Below are 12,995 nucleotides of genomic sequence, written 5' to 3'. Positions count from 1 at the left end.
CATTGAAAACCAAATCTGCATCCCAGTTTCCTTGTTCTCTAATGGTTTTATTGAATTGATATACAACATATTTATTACTATATAAAGTTGGAATATATGGGTTGCATACAACATAATTTAGATGATGTGTTTGCATTACTACAAAGTTTAAATTTTGAAAAGATCCTCAAAAAGTATGTTTGTCTTTGTTATGTTTTATGGAAACTTTTTTTTGAATTAAGTTTAACTTGCTCGATATTGAATGATTGGACGGGGCTTAGCAAACATGAGTTCTGTTCATCACCAAAAAAAAAGAAAAACATGAGTTCTGTTTAATTTTCTGCTGACAAAGTTACAACAATGATATATATATATATATATATATATATATGTCAATCCTATATTCCTACTGTCTCGAAACTAGTTGGGCTATTGGATTTAGATTTACAGTTTCATATTATGCTAAAACAAAAACGGGATCAATGGAACAAAATGAATCCAACAAGGCATTTTTACAGCGACATTCATTCACAACGAAAGCTCTTCTAGTTTGTCCTCTTGAGAACAATTCTGGAGAGCTCCTGATAGACCAACTTCATGTCCGGCCTCTCTGGTGCCGGTGAGATACAGCTCACAGCAACCTGTAAGACATCAGTAAGAACTCTAGAGGGATTCCTTGAACCCTGTGAGTCAAGAATGGATGGATCAAAACACTCAGCAGCACGGTTTTGTCCCACAAGCAGAAGAACCCATTCAGTGAGTTCAACAACCCCTGGATCACTGCAAACTATATCTCCTGAAACCTTCCCTGTTAGAAGCTCTAACAAAATGACCCCAAAGGCATACACATCGCTTTTCAGAGAAGGGTATGGTTTACTCAAGCTGGCAAACTCTGGAGGGCAGTAGCCGAGAGCAGCTGCATTCAAGACTTGCTCTGATGTGGCTTCTGGTGTGATTAACCGGTGAAAACTGTAATCTGTTAGGTGTGCAGTGAGTTCAGGAGGTTTTAGGAGAACATTGGTTGATTTTAGATTCCCGTGTGGAATTGCTTCCTCGTTGTGCAAGTAACTAAGACAACTGGCTATGTCAAGAGTAATTTTAAGACGGTTTTCCAGCAACAATGGTGGGAGGTTTAGCAGTCCAGCCTCTGCAGACAAGAGAGAATGAGTAAATAATCTTTGATATATATATATAGTCATGTAGGAGAATTCATGTTTCAAGTGAAAAAACCAATCAAGATTTTTACTATGCAAGTCTTTTTACCTTGGAGATAGAAAGCTAAACAGGGTGCATCCATGTATCTTGATATGATGAGCTTCTCGTGTTCTTTCGGGCCCCAGTAGTAAGCCTGAAGAGAAACGAGATTTGGGTGATTGATGTTCCCAAGTTTCTTTATCTCCCTTGCAAATTCCTTTCTACCTTTGGCAGTCCCTTCTCTTAACCATTTGACCGCTAATACAGAATCAGAATTAAGTACTGCTCTGTACAGAGTTCCATGACAGCTCCTTCCGATAGCTTCAGCCGGAGCACAAGACAGTTCCTCTGCTGTAAGCTTAAGAGAAGTGTCGAAAATATACAGGTTCCCATCCAGTTTCACAGAAGTTCGTTGAGACCTAGGGTTTGGTGAATTCTGGATATTAGATAGCGATGAAGTTGAACAAGACACCAGGGAAACTTTGGATGACAAGCTTTCATCTTTTCGTTTTGATTCAGGGTGAAGCTCTTCGGTCTCTTCTTTTTGAAATGATGGAGAATTCTCAGAGTCACTATACAGGGAGAAACGTGAAGAAGAAACCGGTAGCTTGGCCTTAATTGAGGGCGTAGAAGTAGTAGAAGACGAAGATTCATTTTCCTGTACACTGTTCTTTTCTGCAATCACATTGGAAGGAGAAAGTTCAGTTTTTGGAATAATGCTCTTTTCTCCAGTCACATCCGATTTCTCTTCATCATGTTGCTTTCTCAACATAAAATGAAACATGGCACAAACAAGAGCAAGTAGAGCAGCACCCACGACCAAGCCTATGATCAGGGCTGCCTTTACAGATGACTTCATATGATACCCGTGCTTCCGTAAGGTTATATCTGCTTTATGTTTTGGTGTTTCTGAAGAAATGGGGACATTCAGTAAGGCATTCCCTGGATAAAACGCTGAATCAGGAAACCGTCTAAGATCTTCCGGGACATTTCCAGAGAGATTATTGGCAGAGACAATGAATACCTTTAAGCTGTCTGGGAGGCCATCAGGGATCTGCCCTTCAAAGTTGTTATAAGAAAGGTCGAGCGATACCAAATTGTGGAAGCGTGTTAGTTCCTCTGAGAGAACTCCACCTAAGGAGTTATGTGACAGACCAATATTAGTCAAGCTCAGGTCTGCCGCAGTACTTGCATCTTGAAGAGGAAGTGAACCAGAGAAATTATTGTTTGACAGGTCGAGATCTGTCAACTTTGCAGATATCAACAGATTACTTGGTAGAAAGCCGCTAAGCTGGTTGTGACTAAGATCAATCTGTTTCAATTCAGGATAGGTTCCTAAAATAAATGGTAGTACGCCCCGCAACATATTGTTAGCAACCTCGAGTGAAGTCAGCCTCAAGAATTGACAAGTTTGACCAGGTAGTGTTCCAGTGAGTGAGTTTGAACTTAACCGAATAATTTCTACAGAATCTCCCCAGTTTTGTATCCTTGACAAGTCTCCTGAAATGTTATTGTTACTGAGATCAACAATGGCACAATGCCCTACCTTTAGAGGTAAGGATCCCGATAGTCTATTTGAAGACAAATTAAGTTTCTCTAGTGTTGAAGAGGTTATACTTCCAATAGGACCTGCCACGAATACTCCCAGTTAAGAAGAATTCGCAAAGAAAATAAGAGAACCAAAGGGTATGGATATTCATAGATATATTTATACCTTCAAGTTGATTGAGGCTAAGATCTAGCTCCGTTAAGACGGTTGAACTCTCTTGTAGAAGGCCTGGTGGTAAAGAAGCCGAAAATTGATTATCTTGTAGCCGAAGAATCTTGAGAGAGACAACAAAACTGAAGACAGGAACAGAACCAGACAATTGATTACTGCTAGCATCAAACACCTCTAAGCTATCGAAAAATGGGATACCATCATGAGCAAATAGCTCCCCTACCAAAGAATTCCCACTAACGTTCAAATAACGAATCGAGGAAACAAAGCTTGACTTTGCGAGTCCCAGATCAAGCGAACCCGACAAGTTGTTCCTGCTTATATCTACATACTCCACACTGTTTAGCTGAGAAAACAGACTCATCACTTCCCCAGAGAAACTATTGCCTTGCAAATCAAGGTACTTCAACTTCTCAAGACTCACAAACCCAGAAGGAATCACTCCTCCCAAGTAGTTGTTACCAGATAGATTTACAAACACTAGGTTCCTCAAATTCTCAATTCCAGAAGGTAGTGAGCCACTGAACAAGTTACCCGAAACATCCAAATACTTAAGAGACTTAAACGAACCAATGTTGGAGAGAGTTCCAGCAAACTGATTATTGGAAATTGACAAGTTCTGAAGCATTCTGAGACCAACAATGACTGGGAAACTGAAATTCCCAAGCAGACCTAAACCATTCAAATCAATGGAAGTAACATCTCCGCTACTACTACAAGTAACCCCGTACCAGTTTAAAGGACACCTATCAGAGGACAAAGCCTTAGCATCCCATGAAGTAACAACTTTACCAGAAGGGTCACTCTGAAAACCTTTCTTGAGCTCCAAAAGAGCTTCAAAGTCGGGAAAACCTGAAACGCTCACTAACAGTAATATCATCGAACATATTATCTGCATGACTTCAAAAACAGAGCAGTTCAACTCAGAAAAAAAAACCCCCCAAACCCCACTTCTCTAAACAAGGAATCAAAGAGTCACAAAAACCCACATTCTCAATTTCTCATCAGCTTTGATAAAGGAAAAGAGATTAAACAGACACAGAGCTTCGAAACTGAGTAAAGGAACGAACTTTAAACCCACCATGGGCAACTTAAAAGAGCGAAGCTTTGCTCTGAATTGGAGAGAAGAGAAGAAAAAAAAAAAAGAAGAGAAACCCACCCGCGGGGAAGAAGAAGACGACGAAGAAAGAAGGAATCTAGAGAATGTATGCTCTTTTGTTTTTGGCCTCTGTCTCTGTGGGGCGCTTCAATCAAGAAGCGTAATCAATGGAGGAGATAGATGAAGACAGAAGAAGTAGGTAAGCCCTCTTTAATTTTTTTTTTTGCAGTACTCGTTTTAATATTATTCGCACTTCTATGTTGATTTGTCTTCTTTTTCTTAAGGTGTATAAACCTTTGGGTGTGTTTTTATGGGAACTACTAAATTTGAAGATGCTCTAATGTTGGTTGTGTACATGGCTGATTTGTGTCCCATGTACGAACTAGTTGGTGTCCTAAGGCTTTACGTATGTGATGGCTCCCTAAAGGTAACAATAGTCACTTTAAAACCGTATGTGTCATGTTGTATGAGGAAAATGAGTAAAGAACTATGGTAGATATGCCATGTCAAACTGAATCAAAGTTTAAACTTTCTGGAATTTGACCTTAAAATGAAAGACTAAACTATATGGAAAACAAAACAAGGCCACCATCGGCCGTTTTTACGAATTTGATATATGTAATTATCCGGTGCCGGTGGTGCCGTGGTGGTATACACAACAAACTTCATACCTCATTTGATATAATAAAATATGATGTTTACTATGCTCACACTTCTATTTAAATCTCATACTACACTTCATTATTTTCAAACTTCATTCATACCTCATTCCATCGTTACAAATTTTAGTAGTTGCTCTCCTTTAACATACATATTCTCCAATTTTGTCCAATTTTAAGGTAAATATTTTATTTCTATAAAACCAAAATTAAATTTGTTTAAAACTTTAAATACAATTATAAGTATAGCTATATATATATATGTGTTTTATAAATTTTAAAAATAGAAATAATTACTAAAACAGATCATTGTTATTTCTACAATTTCTTTTACATAAAATTATACTTACAATAAATACTTTAATCATATATATATACATATTCAAATATACTCAATGTTGTGGACTGTACTTCTTTATCACCATGTTAGAGGCCATCATTCTTATCGAATATATTATGTAAGTATATGGTTTGGGTCAACCAGTGCTAGGGTTGTACTATTTCGACGTTGCGTTGTTGAATACCTTGTCGTTCTGTTTTGATCTGATGAGATTATGTTTTGATAATACTTTGTTCTGATATTTGAATATGTAGTTTGATAATTTTTGAGGTGATTTACTTTAATTTTAGGAGATTAAACTGAAATTTATAAATGTTAGTATCAACACGTGAGGATAATGTAAAGTAGTTTGAGGTTTAATCGTTCGTTTAGTTTCAAACCGGACAAACCTATGAAACATGGAGTTAAAATAATGGTTGAAAGTGAAATAATCTTAGTGCACTCACAAATAAATGGTAAGTTTTTAATGCATAAGACACCATTTTATTAGGGATTGAGTTCTCTTTCTGTGAATGTAGGGATTTGGCTAATGGATCAATCTGTTGTGGCTCAATGGTTGCAAAAAAAAAAAAAAAAAAAAAAATTGTTTAAAAATGACCTTAAAATTTAAGGAGAAAATGTAAAAAAAAAAAAATCACCAATTTATCAAAAGTCGTGAAAAAGTATGAACTTTAAATATTTATTTTTATTAAATTTTCAAATAAACTATAAACTTTCCTTAACTTTCTAAAAACATCACAAATTTTCTTTAATTTTATCAAAGAAAACATAAATTTGAATTATTAGAACCAATAATTTGGCGGTTTGATTATCCATTAACAAATTCTTTTAAATGGTAGAACAAAAGTTTGTGATTTTGTTTAGAAAGTCAATTTTATCGTTTAATAACGAAAGTTCGCGATTTATTTAAAAAGTCAATAAAATTAAAAATTTAGTTCACTACAAACAAATTTTATGATTTTTTTTACCATTTTTGCTAAGTTCATGATTTTTTTTTTACATTTTTCAGTTAAAATAATTTTAAACATTTTTTAATCAATATTTCAAAAACTACTAAAATTATTTTTAACCACTTTATTTACACAAAATTCCTGTCAACCTCTCTATTTTTAGAACTATTCGATGTTTTTAATGAAAAAATAAATTTGTCTAGCAAGTATAATAAATTTAAATGTGGACGATGACAAAATCACAACAATTCATAAATTACTAGGATTAAAATTGTTACTATATATATTATCATTTTACATTAGTTTACTTATAATGTTCAGAACATATGATATAAAATAATAATAAAGAAACAAAATGAGTGGATGAATGTAGTCAGTTTTGGCGATGAAGAGACTAAAAGAGTGGTGGGGTTTCACAAGGCATTTCACATGGGCTGTCTTCCAAATCCAAACTAAAGGAGACAACAACGTTTGTCTTCTCTTCCTCCCAAAAACAATCTCACTATTTTGGCTCCTTCACCTTATTATTATATAAATATCCATTTTGGATTACAGTGTGGATTAAAACTTACATTAGAATTTGCCTGTGGTGAAGAAGAGGCCACAACAGCTGACGCTGAAGCAAATGTTGGCAACCTGTTACTATATATTGTTTAATATAAGTTTGACCAAACAAATTATAAGAGAATATACTTTCTACATGAAAGAAAAAGATAACTTATATTATAAGATAAATGCTTTTTGATAACCCTAACAATATGGCTAAGCCATGTGTTTTCCTTATTATAATGATATGTTGAACTGAGTTGACTAAAGAACAACCAACAAAAGTGACAGAATTGTATTGTTCATTTGGTCACTCATGCATTAAATAATTTATCTGGTGATGGTTTAACTTAATTTATCTGTTGGAATTGTCTTAAAACTACCAAAAGTGAGAAATTTTAGTTTGTTTCATTATTGCTATATTTGTACTTGGGACTTAAACCTAAGATTAACACAACATAGAACTCAAGAAATATTTGTAGCATCAGAGAGATGTTCAATGGATAAAGAGATTATTAAACATGAGAATGAGTTAATGACTTTCAAACACAAAAAAAAATAGATGGCTTCATCATCATCAACAATATAGATGTGTTGGTGCCAATAGAATACAAACCCAAGTCAGGTAAGTAGGTAACTGTAACAAAGTCATTAGGAAAGAATGTTACAGAGAATGAAATATTCAGAACCATATCGATGCATCTTGCTGCTGCTGCTGCTTCCCCATTCCTTCCATTGCTCCGGTTTGCCAATCATCTCTGTAATCGAATGCTGCCATATCAAACGGTGTGGAATCAAACACCATTTGAAACCGATTATTAACCATGCTGTTGGTTCCTTGTTGCATAAACATTTGATTGCCACTGTTGAAACTCAGCTGCTGATTCTGAGCTGGTTTTGCATCAAGGGTCATGCTTTGATTTACCATCAATGGAGGAGGAGTTTGGCTGCTCTGGACATTTCTATCGTACATAGCCATAAGCTCAGTGATCATCTTCTGCCCGTTTTCCGGAACTCCAAAGCCTGAAAGGTCGATCGATTGCTGAGGTCTCATTTCACCCACACGAAACTTGGATGCTCCATATGCAACACCATTGTCTCTGTATGGACAAACCATTTGGTGGTTGTCCCTTGAACTCCTGTCCTGAAATCCCAAATTCATTTTGCCGTGAGGACACTGGCCATTCTCACAAGTGTAACCTGCTGGTCTATCCATTATCATAACATTCATATCGTTGTTCTGCTTCCTTTTTCTCGAGAATTCCAAGTTTCCTATGGTGGCAACCTCTTCCTTTATGGGAAATTGTTGCATTTTAGCAATCCCAAAGCTTGTTGGAGGATTCATCATCACTATCTCCGGTTTTCTCTCTTCCACATCGAAACTAGGTTGTTCTTTCTCAAAACCTTCAACATCATACTCGCTACAATCATTGATGAGAAGCGACCCGCTTCCTAAAGATGATGAAGAAGACAGAGGAGGGCATGACTCAGGGTAAAGCTCTCGCGCCACAACCTCTTCTTGGTTAATAATGGCAAGCCAAGTAGCACTCTCTTTCGCCGTCATCTTATCCTGCAAGCATTTCGATTGCCTCACAAGCTTACGGATTTTAGCAATATCAGGCGACATATGCTTGATGACCGCAGTCAAGACACCAACCTTCCACGCTTTTTTCAAATCATGAGGCTTTTTATAAGGAGGAGGACCTTGCTCGTTAGGCAAACCGAGCTGAGGCCACCAGTCTTCTTTCCCATTAGGCCACCAAGGTGGAGAAACTCCTTTCTCCAAAGGAAACCTTCTCTGTGGAGGATCACAATGTTGCATCAACGCAGATAAAAGCGATCCAAGAGTCGTGTCCTGAAGCTCCTGAAGGGTATGAGGTGTTGGTCCAACCAAACTGTTACAATCATTACTCCCTCCAGGAATATTGTTCTCAGCTTGGTATTTAGCAATAGCAGCTGGACCATTACGATCAAACCTGACCTTATCTTTCCACCATTCCCTCAGGTTATCAGAAGCACCCGTCACAGGCTTACCCTTCTCAGGGATGATACCATAAACAAAGCCTTGAGCTTTACAAACTTCCATCATCTTCAACATATACTTCAAGATCCCATCTTGCGCTCTAGACATTTTCTTCCTCCTAGCTTGCTCTTGTGACTGCCTCTGCTTCGAACCATCGACACCTTCTTCTTTACACTTGCTTTGCTGCTCCTTGAGACGTTTCAAACGCATCTTGTCTCTCCACATCCTCTTCTCTAGCTCACCCACATCCATCTCATCATCGGTATAGTCGACATCTTCAACCACTGGTTCTTGTTCAGCCTGTGGCAATGGACACACATCGAGAGGTGTGGATGAGGGGAAGAAATCCATGTTTCCATACATACCCATCTCGTTGAACATCATCATGTCTCTTCCACCACAACCAACTTCTTTAACCTGAAAAAGAAGGAAAAGAATCAATCACCACGAGCTAACCACAAAACAAACACATCATCAGATCATATCAAATGAGAAGATTAAGAGTCAAAGAAATAATATAAAAAAATTATAACTTTATGAAGCATCATCAAACCAAACTCAAGAGACTATAGAGTAATGTTCTCAATACACAGATCGCCAAAATGAATCATATAGACAACAACAAAAGCAAACGATCTGAACCAAAAGAAAAAAACGAAGACCCATCAAGAAATTAATAAAAATACCAAAGCCATCTCATCAACATAAAAAAATAGAAACAAAACAAGAAGAGGAGCAAAGAGACAAAGGAGTGTTGCCTTAAAAGAGTTTGCAGATAAAGAACACCCCTAAAACTGGTATATTTCTCTTGTTTCCACAAAGCTATAATAATAAGGAAGTCTTAATTTTGATCAATCCCCACAATTTCAAAGATGAAGAAGAGAAGGAAGAAGAAGAAAAGTCAATTAAAGATCACATGGGGGGGGGGGGAGAAAGAGACATTTATTACTGTGTGTGTGTTTTTATGGGTTTTTGTAGATGAAGACGAGAGAGAGAGAAGATGCTTTTGGTGGTGATGGGAGGGAGGATATAAATAAATATTTTAATTAAAGTCGCACCGTTTCATTTTTTTCTTTCTCCAAATATATAATTTAATTTTAAAAAAATGAGCATTGATTGACGTTTAGGATCAAAGTGACTTTATCGTCGGTCCGGTGTACAACACAAGACGCGGTAGCCGGTAGGTGATTTACAGTTCTTTTGGGAACCAAACGGACCAGACCGGCCCTGGAATTACTCATTTAGCCGAATCCAAATTAAATCAGGTCATTAGATTTAAGTTGAACCGTTAAAATTGGTCAAAACCAGATAAAAATCTTTGATGACCTGGATTAATATCAAAACTCGGTTCATAAAATTGGAACGATAATTTAAAGAGAAATCCCTCAAAATATCATATTTTAAATTCTTTTTAACCAAAAATACCATATTTTTAATTTTTGTTTCAAAAAATATTATAAAAATTGTTTTTTTCTAAAAATACCACAAACACAAAAATATTGATTTTAAGGATGAACTTTTTTTTTTAGGTTTGGATTGACAATTTTAAATGTATAGTACAGTTTTTAGGGGTAGAATTTAGTGTTAAAGATTTAAGATTTAGTTTTAATATTAAAATTTTAATTTAATTTTATGGTATTTTTGGAAAAAAATGATATGTTTCAAAAAAACTTATTTTAGTGTTATTTATGAAAAATTAGTGTAATCTATCTAATTAGATTGATGCATTAGCAAAGAGTTTGAAAGTATAGGCTAACAATATAATTAAAATTATTTAAAGAAAAGAAAAATAAGTAGGGTTAAAGACTTAAAGTTACATAAACATTGACCACGTATAACTGTTAGAGCAAGATTATTGCACATACTCGACCAAGGATGAGAACAAAAAATAAAATAAAAAAATGACAAAAAGGTGGAGAGAAGAAACACTAGTGTCTCTGTCCAGATTCTTATAGACACTGAATCTGCCACATGTTTTCATATGATTGGTTGTATAAATTAAAAAATAATAAAATAATTTAATTCAATAAAAAATTATTAATTATTTTTCTTGACACCTCAAGCGGTGGTATGTGCAATAAGTATGCTCTTAGTAACTAAAAACATGACCACCAACATCAGAAGTTATGAAAAAATGATTGTAACCAAATATATTGTGGTGAAAAGATGCAACACTAAATTAAAATATATTCAATGAAAATTATAATGAATCAAGAAAATCTTAAAAGAAAATATCTATATATATATATTTAATTTTTTGTACAAACCTTACAAAAAAATATTTTAAAAGGAATATATATAAGATATTTTATGAAAAATTATGACAAAGAGATGCAACTTTTAGAAGCATTATTGAGATTGATATAATCAGGAAAAAATTATGATGAAAAGGTGTGATCATTAGGGTGACACCCCGATTTGCGGAGAGGTTTAAAAGAATTGATTTTACTACCTATATCACCAAAGTGCACTTATCTTTTATGTTAAAGGTCCTAAAAGAACTCTAAAGTTAAGCGTCCTTATGTTATAGTAGTTTTAAGATGAGTGACATTTCGGAAAGTGATTGTAGGAATTGTGGGAGTGAGGACAAAACACAGGCATATATCATGTGATGATTTGTAAAGACCGGTAAACAAGTCTTTAAAGCCTCTTGAACGTAGCAAACCGGTCGTCGGATATGGGTGGGCTCACGGGCTGGAAGTGGACGTGAGACCCACTAAGAGAGGTGAGCCAATGGACTGGAAGTGGACATGGAGTCCACTAATAGGTGACGGTCGGGGCGTTATAAATGGTATCAAAACTGAACCCAGACGAGTGTGGAGTTGAGTGGGCTCATACTGTCAAGAGTGACAGTCTTGGTGCGCAACAAAGACGTTGCGATCTGTTAGTGGAGGTGAATTGTGACATCCCGCTTTGCGGAGAGGTTTAAAAGAATTGATTTGGCCATCTATGTCATTAAAATGAACTTATCTTTTGGGTCAAATTTCATGAGAGAACTCCATAGTTAATCATGTTTATGCTGGAATAGTTTCACGGAAGTGACTGTTGGAACTGTGCGAGTGAAGATAAAATACATGAAAATATCATGTGGTGATTTGTAGGATCGGTAAACAAGTCTTTAAAACCTCTTTGACGTAATAAACCAGCCATCGTATATGGGTAAACTCACGAGCCGGAAGTGGACGTGAGACCCACTAAAAGTAAAAGAGGTGGACACATAGACTGATAGTGGACATGAAGCCACTAAGAGGTGACAGTCGGGATGTTACAATTAATGAAAATATCGAACAAATATTTATAATGAGTACACGCATAAAAAAATAGTTGTAAATACAAAATATATTTAACCTTGAGTCAAAATGTATCAATAAAAGTTATAGCAAGAAAATGTATCAATAAAATAGTTATAAATATAAAATATATTTAACTTTGAGTGAAAATGTAGCAATAAAAGTTATAGTAAGAAAACATAACATTCTATAAATATATATATATATATACATATATATATATATATATATTTTACGAAGAGATACGATAAATAGACACAACTGTAATTAGAGTATAGAATAACATTGGATATTGAATTTAAACCATTTGGTTCATTATAAAACAAAAAAAATGCTGTCAAAGAACAAATAGTTTGGAAGTTATGTAAGACAATTATATAGAATCAAAAGACATGAAATTATATTATAAACAATATTCTGTAAAAGACAAACATATTAGAATGAAAAATTGTGATGAACAAATGCAACCAAAATATGGTGAAAAGACAAAACTTTAAAATTTAAATTTATAGATGCAACTTTATAAAAATACATAACCATGAAAGATATTTTTCAGAGTATTAAAATGGACTTTTCAAATTGTTATTATTATATATTTTTTAATTCTAATAGGGTTTTGACACTATTTTTGTTTTAATATTGCTTTTAGGGTAATTTTCAAGAATAACTTGTTTTCATAATTTAATTGAGCGTCTAACACTTGATGTTGGAGATTATAAAACTACCACAAAAAATGAAAAAGACAAAAAAAAAAGTGTGAAGAATGTTTTTCCAAAAAAATAAAAAGATGAGGATAACATGGTTGGTTGGTCGACGAGGATATGTTTTCATCTAAGAAGCACAAACACTTTATGGGAGGTTCACTTCCCTCAGAGTCGGAAGCTCTCAGAATATTGTTTTCTTAGCGATTCCAAAAAATCCACTTCGAAAACTCGTTGGAAGCTTACAATTATGTTTTGGAAGCTTGTGTTTACATTTTAAAAATTAAATACTTAGAATAAATAAATAACATAATTAACGTTTAACACTTGAATGTTGGATATTATAAAACTAACACAACAAAATGAAAAAAAAAGACCAAATAAAAGTCGTGACTTTTTTCAAAAAAAGAGAGGATAACATGATTGGTTGGTCGAAGAGGATATGTTTTCATCTAAGAAGCACAAAAGCTTTATGGGAGGTTCACTTCCCTTAG

General features: G+C 34.9%; 2 protein-coding genes across 4 annotated transcripts; both read right to left on the bottom strand.

Annotated features, from left to right (window-relative positions):
• Nucleotides 1-416: 416 nt before the first annotated feature.
• On the bottom strand, nucleotides 417-4,314 carry LOC104703522 (putative inactive receptor kinase At5g10020). 2 transcript variants are annotated; one of them, XM_019228057.2, is made up of 4 exons: nucleotides 2,888-4,241; nucleotides 1,399-2,802; nucleotides 1,243-1,327; nucleotides 417-1,126 (listed from the first exon to the last, which is right to left on the bottom strand). In XM_019228057.2, the coding sequence occupies exons 1-4, from the start codon at nucleotides 3,789-3,791 to the stop codon at nucleotides 1,078-1,080; spliced, it is 2,442 nt and encodes an 813-aa protein (XP_019083602.2). In that variant the 5' UTR covers nucleotides 3,792-4,241; the 3' UTR covers nucleotides 417-1,077. The 2 variants fall into 2 exon arrangements, with proteins under 2 accessions (XP_019083602.2, XP_010417851.2); XM_010419549.3 differs by having other exon boundaries at nucleotides 1,243-2,802; nucleotides 2,888-4,314.
• Nucleotides 4,315-6,987: 2,673 nt separating this feature from the next.
• LOC104703521 (ETHYLENE INSENSITIVE 3-like 1 protein) lies at nucleotides 6,988-9,574 on the bottom strand. 2 transcript variants are annotated; one of them, XM_010419548.3, is made up of 2 exons: nucleotides 9,269-9,574; nucleotides 6,988-8,927 (listed from the first exon to the last, which is right to left on the bottom strand). In XM_010419548.3, the coding sequence occupies exon 2, from the start codon at nucleotides 8,895-8,897 to the stop codon at nucleotides 7,170-7,172; it is 1,728 nt and encodes a 575-aa protein (XP_010417850.1). In that variant the 5' UTR covers nucleotides 8,898-8,927; nucleotides 9,269-9,574; the 3' UTR covers nucleotides 6,988-7,169. The 2 variants fall into 2 exon arrangements, with proteins under 2 accessions (XP_010417850.1, XP_010417849.2); XM_010419547.3 differs by having other exon boundaries at nucleotides 9,044-9,271.
• Between the last annotated feature and the right edge of the window lie 3,421 nt (nucleotides 9,575-12,995).

This window comes from Camelina sativa, chromosome 7 (assembly GCF_030686135.1).
Source record: "Camelina sativa cultivar CO46 ecotype springtype chromosome 7, ASM3068613v1".
NCBI lineage: Eukaryota > Viridiplantae > Streptophyta > Magnoliopsida > Brassicales > Brassicaceae > Camelina > Camelina sativa.
The sequence above is the reverse complement of the archived record's forward strand: the minus strand, read 5'-3'. Positions and strand labels throughout refer to the sequence as shown.